Source organism: Lampetra fluviatilis, chromosome 13 (assembly GCF_964198595.1).
Source record: "Lampetra fluviatilis chromosome 13, kcLamFluv1.1, whole genome shotgun sequence".
Classification (NCBI taxonomy): Eukaryota; Metazoa; Chordata; class Hyperoartia; order Petromyzontiformes; family Petromyzontidae; genus Lampetra; species Lampetra fluviatilis.
Genome location: NC_136287.1, coordinates 7916962 through 7935366, shown reverse-complemented (window position 1 = coordinate 7935366; position 18405 = coordinate 7916962). Strand labels below are relative to the sequence as shown.

At 45.8% G+C, this 18405-nt stretch overlaps 1 protein-coding gene and 1 non-coding gene across 2 annotated transcripts in view; one reads left to right on the top strand and one right to left on the bottom strand.

Annotated features, from left to right (window-relative positions):
* LOC144935327 (unconventional myosin-Ie-like) overlaps positions 1 to 18307 on the top strand; it is a 42395-nt gene extending 24088 nt beyond the window's left edge. The window contains exons 13-28 of the mRNA XM_078861889.1: positions 455 to 541; positions 1294 to 1461; positions 2092 to 2177; positions 2338 to 2419; positions 3296 to 3402; positions 6991 to 7089; positions 8382 to 8526; positions 9918 to 10032; positions 10841 to 11010; positions 11168 to 11313; positions 12619 to 12765; positions 13750 to 13901; positions 14761 to 14871; positions 16260 to 16506; positions 17216 to 17391; positions 18144 to 18307. Of these exons, the coding sequence (XP_078718015.1) occupies positions 455 to 541; positions 1294 to 1461; positions 2092 to 2177; positions 2338 to 2419; positions 3296 to 3402; positions 6991 to 7089; positions 8382 to 8526; positions 9918 to 10032; positions 10841 to 11010; positions 11168 to 11313; positions 12619 to 12765; positions 13750 to 13901; positions 14761 to 14871; positions 16260 to 16506; positions 17216 to 17391; positions 18144 to 18220 (2115 nt within the window). The 3' untranslated portion in view covers positions 18221 to 18307. The remainder of the gene's footprint in view (positions 1 to 454; positions 542 to 1293; positions 1462 to 2091; positions 2178 to 2337; positions 2420 to 3295; positions 3403 to 6990; positions 7090 to 8381; positions 8527 to 9917; positions 10033 to 10840; positions 11011 to 11167; positions 11314 to 12618; positions 12766 to 13749; positions 13902 to 14760; positions 14872 to 16259; positions 16507 to 17215; positions 17392 to 18143) is intronic.
* On the bottom strand, positions 4568 to 4640 carry TRNAG-CCC (transfer RNA glycine (anticodon CCC)). Its single transcript has one exon. It is a non-coding gene; the product is annotated as a tRNA-Gly (tRNA).
* Positions 18308 to 18405: the final 98 nt, after the last annotated feature.

Sequence of the window (18405 nt, the reverse complement as noted above, 5' to 3'; positions counted from 1 at the left end):
GCACGCTGCGTGGTGTGCTGATGAGCGGCTGGATCTGCAGAGGTAGCGAGAGCTTTTCTGCGTGCATTGGATCTGCAGAGGTAGCGAGAGTTTGTCGGGTTTGTATGTTCACGGTGGCTAGGAGGTGTTAACTCTCTCGCCTGGTATACAGGAGGCCATGGGTTCGACCCCGACCCTGACGCTTGTATATTTGCAGTTTGCATGTTCTCCCTGTGGTCGCGCGGATTTTTCTCCAGGTCCTCCAGTTTTTCCCTCCACATTTAGAAACATACGTTTACCGCATTTGACTGCTATCAATTTCTACGTAATAAGTCGCTTCGTTGAGCTATCATTTGTGGCCAGGTTGCTTCTAAAAAAGAGCTACATAGCTCAGTGGGCCTTACCTGGTAAAATAAAAATGACAGCACATGGTTCTTAAGGACTCGCTTATCGCTCTTATCTACCCTCCGTGCAGGAAGAGTACGTACAGGAAGGCATCAAGTGGACACCCATCGAATACTTCAACAACAAAATCGTCTGTGACCTCATCGAGAACAAAGTTGTAAGTGGCACGGGTCGGTTGGCTCTCACGCATCATACCGGCAGGGTCAGCCAGTAATAAGCCTTGTGCCTCACAGTAAGAAGCACCTGGGTTCGATTCCGGACTCGGACACTTTTCTATTTTGTAGAATTAATGTTCTCCCCTGTTCTGCAGGGGTTTCCTCTAGGTTTTCAGGTATGCTGTCATAGTAAAGCAAATGTATATATATATACTATAACTGTGTTTGCTAAAAATCCTAATTCTGAAATGTTACCCGCAAATTACTCAACTGGATTACACATAGCAACATTGCCCTCTGAATGAGAAAAAATACTTGGCAGGACCCTGCTGAAAAATAATTATGAGACTCGGTAGGACTTACCAGGATAAACAAGCCTAATAAAGTATCAAAACATAAATGTCCAAGATTTTCTAACCTAAAAGGAATATTCTTGTCATCTTCACACATACTCATGTTAGGACTACCACCTCTGAGGTCCAAACAATCCTGACACATCATGGGAAGTACAATATCATGTTATTATCTCACAATTCCAGAAGTGAGGAGAACTACATGTGAATGCATTGTCTTGAGTAGTGCATCATTACAATTATTAATCGGCGATTTCCCAGGACAACCAGAGGATGACCCTGGAAAAACCAGGGCAGGTGGCACCACAATCTCACGGGCCTATTTCCCTACTCTTCTGGTTGAAGGCGTCATCACATCGACCGGCATGCTGCAATCTTCCCCCCCCCCCGCCCCCCGACAGAACCCGCCGGGGGTGATGAGCATCCTTGATGATGTGTGCGCCACAATGCATGCTAAGGGTGAGGGCGCAGACACCACGCTGCTGCAGAAGCTGCAGGCCGGCATCGGCTCCCACGAGCACTTCAACAGCTGGAACCGCGGCTTCGTCGTGCACCATTACGCCGGCAAGGTGACGGTGGCACGCGCCGCATCGCGTGGCCGGCGCTGGGGAATGAAATGGGGGAGGCCCTGTTCAATTTTCAATATTTTAAAACAATATATATATCCTAGTTGCGCTCCTGGCATTGTGCACACTCACTACTATGTATGCATACATGTACGTAGCCAACCGTACGTGGTTTTGAAAACGTATGGGTTTAGCCATGTTTGTTTGTTGTAGTACAGAGTTAGCCTGATAACTTTAATCTACATTGTCTTACGGTTGTTATTGTTTGACTTACATCCCACTGGGATTTTGCACACAGCGTTGAAATACGGTGTTTTTTCTGGAAGACTTTGCTGTTTTTTCCAGGATTGTTCTGTTGCGTGTAGTCACTTTAAGATGTTTCTTGTTCATGTTTATGTTTTGTTGCGGTTGCACCCGAGTCAAGAGCCGCATTGCTCACAGGGCTATACCTCATCAATGAAACTGAACCGCGCTAATCGGAGCTCCTGTGTTAACAATGCACTCATCCTTACACACCCACTCTCACAGATACGTATGCCACTGGCGTAACCGCTATACAGATACGACTCGAGCAATGGGGCATCAAGTTCACACTCGCGCCCGGCCCTGACCTCGCTATTCCCATGCCCCCAGGTCTCTTACGACGTGGAGGGCTTCTGCGAGCGCAACCGAGATGTGCTTTTCCCTGACCTGGTCGAGCTGATGCAGAGCAGCCAATAGTGAGTATCCTCTGTCACCGACGCACGCGCTCACACACATGTGCACGCACGCTTGCGTACGTGTAGAGGCACTTCATAAAAGGCACAATCCAAAAAAAGGCAACTTCTAAAAAGCACACTTTCTCTTTGGTCACCTTGCCACATGTCCCAATTCCCGCAGCCCCTTCTTCTACAGCCTCTTCCCCGAGAACCTGCAGGTGGAGAAGAAGGGCCGACCCACCACGGCTAGCAGCAAGATCAAGGTGCGATGTCTGACTTCACTCTTAAGACTTTAAACTAAACGCTTCAGGGAAATTACACTTGCAAAAAACACGGCCATTCAGATGGAGATGCTCTTTGCCAATAACGTCTGGAAAAAAATCTGCCTATTTTGTTTAACAATGAAGCTCAAAACGGGTACAGAGTTTTCAGGCTTAAACACATGTTGTGGGATAATATTGGTTTGGAAAGCCAATAGGCCGATGGACTAAAACATGTTTTTTTAGAGTATGTGTGCAGACAGAACGGGGCTCCACTTATATATGATTTACTCGTGAAATAGCTCATTTACAAAACATAATTTTTTTACTGTCATAGGGGGTGAAAGGAAGCGCTTAATGTTCTGTGTGACTAGTTTTCTTTCGGAAATATCTTAACTGAGAGAGTCTTGGAAGGTTGGGAAACGAAATAATGGAATGCGTATGCTAATTACCGTAACTTTATAACCGTTCTTTTGCAAGAGAGACTTGTATTGTGAAAATAAAAAATACTGAATTGTTTCAGTGCAGGGGAAAGTAGGGGAAAAAGAAAATTGCAGGTAAAAATATGATCAAAACTTTCGTGTGATTGGTCGTTATGCAGTTGGCATTCCTCCAGGATAAATACAGATTTAGTTTCTGCATGATTTAAAGCCTTATTTAAAAAATAGACATTTAAAAATTATTGTACATTTAGCTAATATCATGTAAATACACAGCAATCTGCAACTCATTTCATTGAAACCTAAGCACCGCATACACAGAAGGACGTTTCAGAAAAAATGAAAGATCAGTCAGTGTTGTTGTGTTGTGCGCGCAATGACCGCGTGGTTTGCACGCCTGTGCGTGCGCGCGCGCGCATTCGCTCTCGCTCGCGTGCAGAAACAAGCCAACGACCTGGTGAACACGCTGATGCGATGCACGCCGCACTACATCCGCTGCATCAAGCCCAACGAGACGAAACGCCCTCGCGACTGGGAGGAGAGCAGGTGCCGTGGGCCGCTCACACTCGCGTTACCACCACCACTTGTGTTTAGTTCGTTTTGTTTAACCGGGGTGAGAGTTAGAGAGACCAGAAGAGTCTCAATTGTAAGCGCATTGATTTTTTTTTCTATAGGATAGAATTTTTCGTAACATAAGTTGTCTTGGTCAAACTACTTTGAAAACACTCACAATAAAAATCATATTCGAGACAATACAAATGTAGTGTTGTACAGACGGACTCTTCAACGTATTTTGTAGCACACACTTTTATTAACACGGTCCCTATGCACTGAGGGATATACGGTCCCCTCACCCGTTACACTCAGAACGTACAAGCCCCCGTACCCTACAGGCTACTCAATATCCCGCTCTTTCAGTGTCCTCTGACTGGACCTAGGGAGATGTCTCCCGACCACTGGTTACACTGAACCCTAGCCCTGATAAGGGCTGGAGGGCTTGGTCCAGGGTCCTAAGCTTCTTCCGCTGTCTTGGGTCTTCGTGTGGTTCAACTCCCCGAGAGCTCTGAGCGCTCTGGCTTTATACTTGCTCGTGGCCGGGTTGTCCAATCCCCGGCCACCTTGTGGAACCCTGTGATTGGTCGTTCCCAATATGCTTTTCGATCCCAATTCACCCTATCTGACCCTGACCGTTTAGTCGCGCGGGAAAACCTTGTTTACGGTCAGCTCTCACAGCTTGTGAGACCCTGACCGTTAGTTTGAGCGGGAAAACCTTGTTAACGATTTGCTCTCCGAGTTTGTGAATATCGAGTGGGTAACTCTACTACACAAATAATTAAAGCACGAAATATAACTGATTTTTGTGTTTAGTTTGTTGTCCTTCCCCCGCATACCCGATTAGCACGGTTGGCTATGTACTTTGCGAAGAAGTTCAACATGCATACAAATAAATGGGTCATATCTTGGGAAGAAGAATATCTCCTGATACCAAAAGAGGGGATAACTTGGTGAAATCGCATTGTCTTCAGTGGTGCATTATTGCACAACTGATGAAAAAAAAAAACTACTTATTTTTTGTCCTGGGTTAACCTACAGATTTCTTAGGACAGCGACGGCAATAAGTATAACCCGTAAAAACAAAGTTTTTCACTATAAATCCTTTATATGCGTGGCAGCGAACTTAATATAAAGGATTTAAAAATATATTCGCCTGTGGAGGACGCGGGGATCGATCCCGCGACCTTTCGCATGGGAAGCGAGGGCACTACCAACTGCGCTACTCCACCACGGCCTGTGGAGGGGTTACGCTCTGGGCTCTTATACTGTGACGTTCAGCCAAAGCGATGAATGAGTTCTATTTGAATATATATAAAATATTTTTTTTTTGCCTAAAAGTGTAAAATTTTGGGAATTTTTTTTCACGAACATGAATTGTCTGGCACAACGAGTCTGTGTGGATAATGTCAGCTCGATTGGATCACGGGAAGTGGGTTAAAAAACGAGCGAAAGATTTGCACGGTCCTAAGCAAGCACGCAAGCACGCAAGCACGCAAGCACGCAAGCACGCAAGCACGCAAGCACGCAAGCACGCAAGCACGCAAGCACGCAAGCACGCAAGCACGCAAGCACGCAAGCACGCAAGCACGCAAGCACGCAAGCACGCAAGCACGCAAGCACGCAAGCACGCAAGCACGCAAGCACGCAAGCACGCAAGCACGCAAGCACGCAAGCACGCAAGCACGCAAGCACGCAAGCACGCAAGCACGCAAGCACGCAAGCACGCAAGCACGCAAGCACGCAAGCACGCAAGCACGCAAGCACGCAAGCACGCAAGCACGCAAGCACGCAAGCACGCAAGCACGCAAGCAAGCGAACTTAATATAAAGGATTTAAAAATATATTCGCCTGTGGAGGACGCGGGGATCGATCCCGCGACCTTTGGCATGGGAAGCGAGGGCACTACCAACTGCGCTACTCCGCCACGGCCTGTGGAGGGGTTACGCTCTGGGCTTTTACACTCTGACGTTCAGCCAAAGCCATGAATGCGTTCTATTTGAATATATGTAAAATATTTTTTTTTGCCTAAAAGTGTAAAATTTTGGGAATTTCTTTTCACGAACAATAATTGTCTGGCACAACGAGTCTGTGTGGAAAATGTCAGCACGATTGGATCACGGGAAGTGGGTTAAAAAACGACCGAAAGATTTGCACGGTCCTAAGCAAGCAAGCAAGCACGCGAACTTAATATAAAGGATTTAAAAAAGAGGACGATCCTGGAAAACCAGAATGGGTGGCAACCCTAGTAAATACACACAACGCACACGTACGCAGACGTACTTGTACTCACCAGTGGGCCAGAAACTCGATCATCTATTTTTTCAAGTAACTCACGTTATAATTGATTTTTAAATCCTTTATATTAAGTTCGCTTGCTTGCTTAGGACCGTGTAAATCTTCCGGTCGTTTTTTAACCCACTTCCCGTGATCCAATCGAGCTGACATTTTCCACACAGACTCGTTGTGCGTGACAATTAATGTTCGTGAAAATTTTTTTCAAAAATGTTACACTTTTTAGGACAAAAATATTATATTTAATTACCAATTGCTTAATGCTGCCATGCAATCATCTGACCCATAGGTGGCAGCCATCTCAAGCCAGAGGACGAGAGGACTCTAGCCGCCACGCATATAAAGGATTTATAGTGAAAAACTTTGTTTTTACGGGTTATACTTATTCAATGCCCACGTCATGATAATCATCAGCCCTGATCCGTCCACCGCTGCATGTAGGCCGACCCACACCGTCTCCATCGCTTTTGCAATGCCACAATCCATCTGGCTTCTGCACAGGAAGTAATCTCATCGCTCCATCTCGTGGGTGGCCGTCCACTTCGGCATGTTCCTCTTTTTACTGCCATTCCATCGCCAGTACAATTCAGGCAAATTGTGGAACAGCTTTGGCCCTCTGAGTCTCATCATTCACTGTATATCCATCAAGTATTTTTGCTAAATATTCATTGCTTCTGTATTTCCAAACATCGTTTGTTATTATCATTATTATTAAGAATGTTTTACCTGATGAGAATCTCATTCTTCTTCATCTTTATATGACTGATGTTGATGTAGAGCAGCAATATCTATAAATTTACATTGAGGTGGTTGAGCAATATAATTGCATCAGGAGTAGCGGACTGTATCGCTGTGATGCCTCCTTCGTATTTGTGATTTGGGCATTGAGTCGTTATATGTCCCATGGTCTGTTCTGGGTGACCACAGTCGCGCACCAGAGATTTTTTTTTACTTTCCATTTGTGCATCAAGCGTCTGCACCTGCCACAGTTCATGCAGATGCAGTTTAGGGGTCGTGACCCACAAGCTTAATGGAAGATCGAAGCCAGGGATTGTCTGCGTCAGGATTTTCACGGGGTGTCTGTGACTTCTTGTGGACTCCCAATTTGTGCTTTGAAGTCGCATTGTCGAAGGTGAAGGCTGCGTGCGTCCAAAAAGTTGTCGCTCGATTTCAAACGGCGGCGAGAATCCCACCGTGGGCACGGCGACTCTTCTCTATTTGGTCAAGGCCGACGTGGGTCCGCTCGTAACGAGTTTGCTGCCCGTGCGTTGCGTGCTTCCCGTGCAGGGTGCGCCACCAGGTGGAGTACCTGGGTCTGCGGGAGAACATCCGCGTGCGTCGCGCCGGCTTCGCGTACCGCCGCGTCTTCCAAAAGTTTCTGCAGAGGTGAGCGCCGATCCCTGGGACACCAGTGGCTCAGATTTGAAACTTTCGTGACTGCAAGGATTCATACTCTTATCTCTTTCGGTAAAGTCACGTAGGTAAAAGATGAAATTAAAATTAATAAAAATAAAATAATAAAAATTACGACGTTTCGGAGGCAACACAAGTTTACCTTGATGCAGCAAATCTGGCTGTGACGGTCCCACCTGATGACGGAGACTTGTGTTGCCTCTGAAACGTCGTGATTTTGATTATTTTATTTTTATTAATTTTAATTTCATCTTTTACCTACGTGACTTTACCGAAAGAACTAAGAGTACCAGTGGCTAAGCCAATGCCAGCTCCCCCCCCCCTGCTGGGATTGTCCGTGCAAGGCAATATTCATGACAAAGATAACCAGGGTTTGTGGCGAGTACCCATAACTCATACTCTTTGGGTCTTTCGGTAAAGTCACGTAGATTTAAAAATAATAAAAAATCACGACGTTTCGATCGCTGTATTTTTTTCACCTGAAGACAATTGCTTGTGTTGCGATCGAAACGTCGTGATTTTTTATTATTTTTCAATCTACGTGACTTTACCGAAAGACCCAAAGATAATGAATTCCTGCAGTCACGACAGCTTTAAGTCAAGATTTACCCATAACTCGTTGTGCCGATGTGAGACGCGCAACTTCACTCGGCCGTGGTGAAGGACAAAGCCCCCGACAACACAGGGGGACTTTCGACTGGTCTCTAACGGCTACATTTTTGAAGAGAAAAAAAAAACCTAAAAATGGATTCCTGTTCTTCGTTGCAGCCATTGAGATGTTTCTTTGTGAAAAAGGTCACTATAGATGAAGGTGGTGGCATTGGTTGTGATAATGTCTAGAATGATGATGATAATTATAACAGCAATTGCAATGATCATGGTAACGGTGATGACAATTGTTCCAATGATGACTATTACAATGATGATGATATTGATAGGAACGATGACAATGGCAATAATTATAACAATAACTGCAAACATTATGACAATGATGGCAATGCTGCTGATGATAATGGTGATGATGACAATGGGAATTGCAATGACGATTGTACCAAAAAATTACTGGTGGTGAGAATGAAAATGACGATGACAGTGATGAAAATGATAATTTTTAATAATAATGAAAATTATTATGGTGGTGGTGATGATGAGGATCACGATGATGAAAATGCAAACGGTAATGGTGGCGATGATGGCATTTACAACGATGATGGTGATGACGACGAAGACAACAACCTTGGACGCTTTGCGACCCGCGCGGACAGGTACGCAATCCTGACGGCGGAGACGTGGCCGGCATGGCGCGGGGACGAGCGCCAGGGAATCACACACATCCTGCGCGCCGTCAACATGGAGGCCGACCAGTTCCAGCTGGGGCGCTCCAAGGTCTTCATCAAGGCCCCCGAGTCGGTGAGAGGAGAAGGCGCCCCCCCCGTGCCGCCCCTCGGCAATGTGGCAGCGTAGAGTGGTGGTGGTGAGTGGTTGACTGGAGTAGGCGAGTGGCGATCTGTATGAGAAATACTTTTATGTTTTGTGTAGAGAGAGATATATATACGAAGGAGACGCACGATTGCATTTTGATTGTGCAGGGCTGCCTTTAGGAAATTTAGAGAGGATTGTTAAATGTTGTGTGCTTGAGTGCCTGTCTGCGGTAGGGTATCGGTGAGCGCTACGCTCTGCTACGAACCCGGCGACCCGAGTTCGATTCCCGCTCACGGCCAACATCAATGACGATTATCTGAACCGGCCCTGGGCCTGCAACCTAGGTCGACTCAGCCTCAAATGAGTATCTGCTGCAGTGTGTAAAGATCGCCACTAGAGAGACAAAGGCGGCCGGGCATGGTGTTGGCCACCCATCCCCTCGTGTGCCATGCCGGCCTTCATAGGTGCTCGCTAACAGCACTCTTAAGGCTATACAGGGGATATTTGTCTTTTGTGTGCAAGCGTGCTAACATTTTGTGGGGAGCAACAAATATTTGGTGATAAATTTGTTTTGCCTAGTCCTGGGCCTCCCCTCGTTTGTCTCAGCCTTTTAAATGAGCACCTGGTGAGGTGTGTAAACATTAGCATTGGGGAAACAAAGGTGGCCAGGCATGGTGGTAGCCACTCATAGCCTCATGTGTCGTGCCAGCTTCAATAGATGTGCCCTAACATCACTTCAAGTTTCAAGTTCAAGTTTAATTTATTAGGTATAGCCCTGTGAGCCATGCGGCTCTTGAGTCGGGTGCAACCGCAACAAACAAAAGATGAACAGAGAACATCTTAAAGCGACGACGCGCAACAGAAACATCCTGGATAAACCAGCAAATCTTCCAGGGGAAAAAAAACACCGTGATACAACGCTGTGTGCAAAAATCCCAGTGTGATGCAAGTCAAACAATAACAACCATTTTAACACGTAGGCTTTCGCGACCAATATTATTCATAATCAACGTTTTCGGGTTTAGATCGCGTTATTTATTTTTACTGATTGGCCGTGTCGGGTGGTGGAGGGTTACGACACATTTATAAATAACGCGATCTAACCCAAAAACGTTGATTATGAATAACAACCATAAGACAATTTAGATTAAAGTTATCAGGCCAACTCCGCACTTCCGCAAGAAACATGGCTTAACCATGTTTTTGAAATCACCAAAATAAAGCTATAAAAACAACGTAACAACAGTAATCATAGGAACTGTGATTTAAATGTAACAAATGACGATATACATATACTTGTTCCAGCAGTCTGTTGAAGGCTATTTCTACGGGAGATCGTTGTCGCTGTGAGTGTGTTAACTCTGTGTTCTCTTTCTCAGCTGTTCCTCTTGGAGGAGATGCGCGACAGGAAATTCGACGCCTTTGCCCGCACGATCCAGAAGGCCTGGCGCAAGTTCAACGCCCACAAGCAGTACGCCCGCATGCGGGAGCAGGGTGCGTAATAGATGAGTGGTAATGTCTTGAATTTAATAAGGTTCGATTGTCTAAATGGTGGGGGGGGGCATAAAACCCTGGAGAGGGGGGCACAACATAGTCAATGTTAAAAAAACTTTAAATAAAAAGAATATAGAAGGGGGAGCTGAGGAGCAGTGACGGGCTACACCCGTCAAGTTCTGTGTGAGTCTATGGCTCTCTGTGAGCTATCTGGGTCTCCTGTAAGTCTACTGGTGGGTCTCTGTGCGAGAAGTGCTGATGAGAAAGTCACTGTCAGCCACGTGCCAGTTTATAAGTAAGTCCACCTGCGCACACGGAGACTGCAAGACCCAAGGAGGACTTTGTTGCCTCCTCCAGCTGGAGCCACGAACGGCCCCGTATCCAGGCCCTGTTGAATGACAATCAAGGCTGGAAATTGGAAGGAATTACTGAGGGACCTCATAAATGCCTCCCCAGCACACACACACATATATATATAACCTGCCACTACACTTGTCCCTGGTTCATTACAGAATGCAGTCGGGTTAAAATGTTTATTCCCACCATGACAATCTGGGTCATTCCGGCCTATTTCGACAGCTGATGATACGTTTCCTTTTGTCAGCTTTGAAATTGTCTTCTCAATGATACCCATAAGTCGTAGTCGTCGAGAATAATTTTCCGTCCACTGAAACAGTTACTGTAACCAGTGTATCAGTGCCACCGATGGCTTAGCACACGACGACGAGACGCCACCGCTTGTTCGGCTATCCTTATCGGAAACCTTTTAGCGCGCAAGCTCAAACACCCATGTGCTGGGTTCCTGCAGCCTCGGACATCCTGCTCAACAAGAAGGAGCGGAGGAGAAACAGCATCAACCGCAACTTTGTCGGAGACTACCTCGGTATGGACGACCGACCGGAGCTCCGGCAGTTCCTGGCGAGGCGAGAGCGTGTGGATTTCGCCGACGTCGTCAACAAGTACGACCGCCGCTTCAAGGTGCTCCTCTCCCGGCTCTCTCACTCGGTGCCGCCTGGGCTGGCGAACGCTGCCGGCATGGACCACGGGCAGAAGGTTTAGCTCGTACGGTTTGTGTGAATCTTTGCCCGGCATTAAAAGCTGTATGGATTCTCCTCCCCTCGTGTCACCCCGGCAGTTGGTGAAACGAGATCTCATCTTGACAGCTAAGTACCTGTACCTGATCGGGCGTGAGAAGGTGAAGAAGGGACAGGAGAAAGGCCAGCTGATGGAGGTGCTCAAAAATAAAATCGAAATTGACAAAATCCAGTCCATCTCGCTCAGGTAAGAAGCACACGAATTTGGCCGAAGTTGTAAAACTGTTGTCACATCTGGGATGGAGCACCCAGTTCCTGCCTCATTGCACCTGTTATGATTCAACGTTACCAGCACTCACTGATTCACTCCGTTCACTGGTGAACAGTCACCTCCTTATGACTCTTCTATCGCTACTACCATGGTCAATGTTCCTATGAACTCTACTGATTGATTGTATGTATGTTGAACTTCTTTCGCACCGTACGAAGCCAACCGTGCTAGGCGGAGGTGCAGGGGAAGGACAACAAACTAAACACAAAAAGTAGTTCCGATGAAATGAGTTTTCAATGTAGATTTAAAAGTGGAGTCTACCAGGCTGACTTGTTTTTTCTCATCTGTATCGTTTCCAATTACCATCCTGCAGGTCAAAACTCTTCTCTTTCTGCCTCTTTCCTTGCACTGCTCTATTTTGAATTTCCCTCCCATCGTCTCTCTTACCAATTTCTTATGCCCTTGCTCAAATCAGGAAACAACTGAACTCTCATATATACCTTCAAGAGTGCTGTTTTTTCACAAAGAATGAGACAAAACAAATGAAAACGACGGACCAAACGATGCAGACAGATTGACAGCACGGACAAGGAATTGCACATAATACAATTGTAACCTCCAATTGTGAAAATTCATAGAATCACAATGGAAACAGAGGTTGATTTTATCATGCCTAAGCGCTACCGTTCTGTATATACCTGCGTAGGGGTAAGACCGATCATGATGTCTGGTATTTCTACCCTATCCATGGCTTTATAATTGAGCACTTTGCCACAACTTTAGGATCTAGCAGACGGAATGAAGCAATGGCAAGGTGTGGTGGTATCTACGGGCGCAAATTGACTATGCGATGATGATATAATAATTGTGATGTCTAGTCTTTGTAAGTCTGCGCCTATTCAACTCATGTAAAAGCCACGGCAGCAGGAACATCAACTGAACGTTGGCTACTTTGTGCGTGGGCCACTTCGCTCGTGGTAGTGTAGCGGTTAGCGCTGCGCTATGAACCCGGGGACCCGAGTTCGACTCCCGCTCACAGCCAACACCAATGACGATTATCTGAATTGGTCCTGGATCTCCTCTAGGTCGATTCAGCCTCAAATGAGTACCTGGTGCAATGTGTAAACATCGTCACTAGGGAGACAAAGGCGGCCGGGCGTGGTGTTGGCCACCCACCCTCTCGTGTACCGTGCCGACCTTCATAGGTGCTCGCTAACAGCACTTGGCTCAACAGTCTGTTGGGGCTATACGGGGGATTTTTGTATATTTTTGTGCGTGCAGCACTTTGCAGGATGACATGTTCATCGTTCACGAGCGCGAGGACGACAATCTCCTCGAGTCTGTCTTCAAGACCGAGCTCCTCAGCCTCCTGTGCAAGCACTTTGAGGAGCTCACCAAGCAGAAGCTGCCCCTCAACTTCAACAACACGTGAGGCCGCGCTGGTGTCATGCCGCCTGTCCACCCCTGTGTGCGACGATACTGTGTGAACCCCATACTCGTAGGTTTTTTCGGTCAAGTCACGTAGGTAAAAAATAAAATTTAAATTTATAAAAGTAATAATAGAAATAAAATAAAATAATAAACCACGACGTTTCGGAGGCAACACAAGTCTCCGTCATCAGGTGGGACCGTCGCAGCTAAATTTACTGTATCAAGTGAGGCAAAACATTCCAAGATACAAGTTCTTAAATACAAGTTAAGGGGGGGAGGAGGGGGGGAGGAGCTTATCTGAGTGTGGTAGCCAATGAATGGAACGTATTGAGGGGGGGGCGGAGCTAAAAGAGAACAACAGGTGCACGTGCTGTGTGAACCCCTTTGTCTTCTCCTGATCCCCCCCCCCCCATCAGCCTAGAATGTTATACACATTACAGTTCTCATTTATCAACAAGAGCCTCATTGAGCATCAAGACTGCGTCTGGGATATTTGGCCAATTCCTCATGGAATATTTTTTCCAAAGATAAACGGAGCGCCTGCAGAAAACCCTAACATGCGAGATGACGACACTCTCATGATAATTATTACAATCGTAATCAGTTTTATTTATTTGGGACAACTTTGCTGAGTCTTGGGACATTTTGGGGGGGGGGGTTTCTGCAATCGGCATGTTTGGAAAAATTACTGAAATGAGTGTTTGGCACCAAAGAAATCTGATAACGAAAGGTGAGACACCTAATTTCGCTACTGCTATGTACCGGCCTCCTCACAGCCGAGCAGTTTTATCATCCCTCACACAATGAAATATGTACGATCCACCTCATCGGGTTTACGGGTTTTGCGCCACTGTTATGAGCGTAATCCAACGCCACTTATCTTACTCGCACTCCACCCAATTCAAGTCACTTCCCTCTCGCTCTGAATGACACCTCTTGATTCTCAATGCCTCCCACCCACGTGCGACGTGTCCCGTGAAGGCTGGAGTTCCGGGTGAAGAAGGAGGGCTGGTTTGAGAGGGGTGGCACTCGCCAGGTGTCATTTGTGTGCAAGACTGGAGACGTCGCAATTTTGAAATCCAGTGGCCGAGTTCTTACCGTGGCCATCGGCCGGGGACTGCCCTCCAGCTCACGTGAGCAGCACCGGTGCCGCGAATAGAATTGCCACCTGTCCTGCTTTTTCCCAGGATCGTCTCAATCTATTTTGTAGCGATGCTTGTGCAAGGATTACTCAATTGTATGTGATACTCTGGACTTGTGCGTTACTTTTTTTTCTTTGAGATGTGGGCATCGCTGGTACACAAGCATTTATTGCCCATCCCTATAGTGCATTGGCAACCGAAATAACGAGAAGAGCCATTTATGTCGAATTCGGTAAAAAAAAAATCAATATTCCCAGAGCCAAAATGTACGTGAATACAAGAAGGTCCTTAAACAACGTCACGAGACAGTCCCTAAAGTGCCGCATGCGGCTCTGAAGCCACAGATTGTTGACCCGTGCCTATGGTAAACTAGACTTCCATGGTGAACTGGACTCACACAGTAAACTGTGAACTTCCATGGTCAACTGGACTCCCATGGTAAACTGGACTTCCTTGGTATACTGGACTCCAATGGTCAGGAGTTGGCAACCAAAACAACAAGAAGAGCTATTTTTGTTCTAATCCGGTAAAAAAAACTCAGTATTGTAAGAGCTGCAATCCATGTGAATGCGAGACGGTCCTTAATCAAAAACGTTAAAAAGCAATCCTGAGATGCAGGTTGATGACCCCTGCTTTAGTGGAACCAAAGACATATATTTGACTCTAAAGCGTTTAATTTGAGGCCTAGAACCAAAACTATTGGTCTAGGCATATTGTCTCAGCATGCTCGCATATATTTAAAGCTGACAATTCCATTTAATTGTCGTGCACTTGACAGCATGTATGCGTTGTGGGTTTTAACATGCATGCCGGTTGTAATCATCTCTGCCCTTGGCACGTTTCCTTTCAGGCCCAAACAGAAAGGAGATTATGAGAGGCAAGGGGAGAGGCAGGGGCTTTACAGTGCAACCATCTTATAATAAACAAATCCAGCAACGTCCACTGCCAGCCACTAACGCAGGTAAGCATCCACACACAAACACAAGCACCAAACACACAAAACTCGCCCTCACTCCATGCTAAAATGCCTATTACCAATATGCCCGATCTCATCAGATCTCAAAAGCTAAGCAGGTTTAAACATGGCTAATATGCAGATGCTCAACCACCATGCACAACAGAATGTTATAGGCTGGAGGGCTACATGATGGTGGGTAAAGGCATCGATTTCTCTATTTTTCACTCCTATCGGGTTTTTTAATATATTGTTTGTTATTGTAACTTGCTGACCTGACCCTACTGGACATCTCTGAAAAAGAGCTTCATAGCTTATCGGATTCCTCCAATCCAAATAAAGATTCTGAAAAATGGTCAAATAACCCTGACGACCTGCACGCAACATGGGGAGACCCTCACCCATGAGCGGATTGACAAAAAGGTCGTACATAACATTACATCAAAGACAATGGTTGTAATCCTGTGTTGGCAGTGGAGCACAAGCACAAATAAGAAAAAAAACACTCAACACATTTAAATCTTGACTTAAAGCTTTGCTGACTGCAGGAATTCATATTCTTGGGTCTTTCGGTAAAGTCACGTAGATACGTAGATACATGACTTTACTCAACACATTTATAAATAACACTACACTAAAGAGGAAAAATAAACGATAGACATTTTGATAAATGGTCCAATATGCAAAGCAGAGACATTTGCTATGAATAGAGGTCTATTATATATATTTTTCCTATTGAGGGTAGAGTTATTGACAAATGTGTTGAGATTTTGTGACAAGTATAATAGTAAAATATGCATAAACACCATACCCGTCAACCCGTACGGTTTACCCGTATTCTTGTACAGGGAAATTGAATTTTTCAGGTCCATACGGCGTAGAGCCGTTTCAATACGAGCAAGCCAAAAAAAAATGTATGTTTGTGTTTCTCGCTTGTGATGGGACTTTGTAGGATGAACGTTGAGATGTATAAGGTTGCACGTTGCGAGCAATAAGGTCTGAATTGGTCTGTAATAAGGTAGGCGCTGATAATCGGTTAACAGGTATGAAACATATTTTTGGTTCTTTCGGTAGAGTCACGTAGAAGGGAAATAATACAATAATACAAATATAAAACAATAAAAATTCTCACGACGTTTCGACTGCAACACAAGCAATCATCATCAGGTGTGAAATCCACAAATTTTATTGCTGTGGATTTCACACCTGATGATGATTGCTTGTGTTGCAGTCGAAACGTCGTGAGAATTTAATTTTTTATATTTTTATTATTTTATTATTTCCCTTCTACGTGACTTTACTGAAATAACCAAGACATATGAATCCCTGCAGTCACGAAAGCTTTAAATCAGGTATGAAACACTTAATGCGTGGGATCACGCCTGTCCAAGCAGGCTACAAAGGACCGCAGCACCAGAAGCAGCAGCATCGCAATGGTGCGCCGCCTTCTCAGCGTCAGCCCACGTGTTCAGCCAAGGCACCCGCCTACGCCCAGCCCAACATAAAGGGTGGCACCAAAAGGCAGCAACAGCAGGAACTACCTCATCTGCCACACCACGCATCCAACGTGCGAGCCCCTACCGCTGCCCAGACCAAACGTGACATGGACTTCATGCGGGTGCCGGATCAGGGTGCGGCGGGGTACGTCATCGTCCTCAAAACTCCAACTTATTAAAAAAATTCCACTGCGAGTCTTCTTACCCACACCCATAAATAAGACCACATTATCTCCACTGGCTAGCAATCCAGTATCCGATCAATTTCAAAATCTCACTCAACGCCTCAAAGATCCTTCATAGACATGCCTCTGCCGAATTCTCCTCATATCACTCTCCTCTTGTCCACACATTCTCTGCTCCAGCAACCAAAGTTCTCTGTCACGACCCCCCTTTGTATGAAACCCCCTTGCCCCAGCCACCTGTGCTGTCAAATCTCTGCCACTGTTCAAATCTATGCTGAAGACCTTTATTTTTCCCCTCTGCTTATAAGTGACTGCCTCTCTCTAGCACATTTGTCCCTTGTGTCTGTGCAGCATCTTGCGATGCGGTTGCATATAGATATTATATAAATCAACATTTATATTGTATCATCCATTATCTGCCTGCTGTTGTGTCGCCACCACTACATCTGGTGCTCAAGCATTTGCAATTCATCTCATCTGTGCATGTGCATTAATTAGATATGTCACTCCATCTCCGCTTTGGTTATTGCTCCAACACATGCATTGTTTTTTTGTTCACAGTTTTGCACTGCTTCAGAGCACGAGTTTCCCATGGTTGGTAACCGTATGTGGTGTGTGATTTTATTTGTTGTTTTGTGGCTTTGTGAACGCGCGTGCGTCCTCGTTCAGCATCCAGAGGCAGGTGTCCCAGGTTCGCCCTCCGCCGGGAGGCGGAAGATCCAAGCCTTCCATGCAAGCCAGAGCAGCCGCTTTCCCGCGCTGTCGTGCCATATACCAGTACGACGCGCAGGACACGGACGAGATCAGCTTCAGCATCGGCCAAGTCTTCGACCTCACCCGGGAAGGTGGGTGGTGCATGTGCAAGGATGGTGCGTGGCCTGGTGGCCGCGAGTAATGATTGCAGCGATGAGAACAGGCATGGTCAAGCGATGTAACTGGGTGAGGAGTCACCGCGGGGGGAGGGAGGAAGCTGCGAGGTGCTAGCGAGGCTAGGAAACACTCCGGCAGAAGAGGTTCTTGGGTCAGATCGCCATGTGAATCAAATGTGAGTCCTATACCATCCTTCACCTGACACGGCCAATTAATAAAGTTGTCACGTGGACAACTGTACCAAATTATTACTGTTGAAGCAGTAATTACTCATGAAGTAGCAATTGCAAATCAAGACAATGTACTACAAAGGGGAGTATTATTTTGTCTACTAGATTCCATGTGGCCAGCACATGGTTTTACTGCAGAAGAAATCACAGAGGTTCAGACGTACCCCACAGCTCTCCTCACAACCTTCCACTCAATTTTGCATTTTCACGCTGAACTTTAATGTCTAAATTTTCATGACATCACCTGCATGTTACAGGTAATTATTTTCTAACATGGTAGTCTGTTCTCTGATGTTTTATTTACTTATTTGCTGTACTTTATTTAATTGTTTTAGTCATTGTGGCGGCTCGGATCATTCTTTCAAATGAGACTATCTTGGTTTCTTACCTGGTTCTTACCTGGTTAATCAATTGAACTTGGCCTACTGTGACATTCTGGGCAAATGAACTATGTAAATATATGCATTATTTAATGACAAACTTCTGTTTGTTTATAGATTCATCTGGTTGGTGGACTGGGTGCATCCGTGGCAAGGAGGGAATGTTTCCTGGGAACTACGTGGAGAAAATATGAGCAGCTGGCCTTTAAATGTGCAATCTGGGTGTTTCAAATCCTCAGCATGCCTTCACAGCGGCAGAGAGCAAAAGTGTAAAACATCTCTGTGTACTTGATCTCGAGCACACCTGGCAATGTATGTGTTGTCTCCTCATTAGTGCACTCACTTGCATATTAGGCAGTGGTTCTCGACCTTTTTAGTA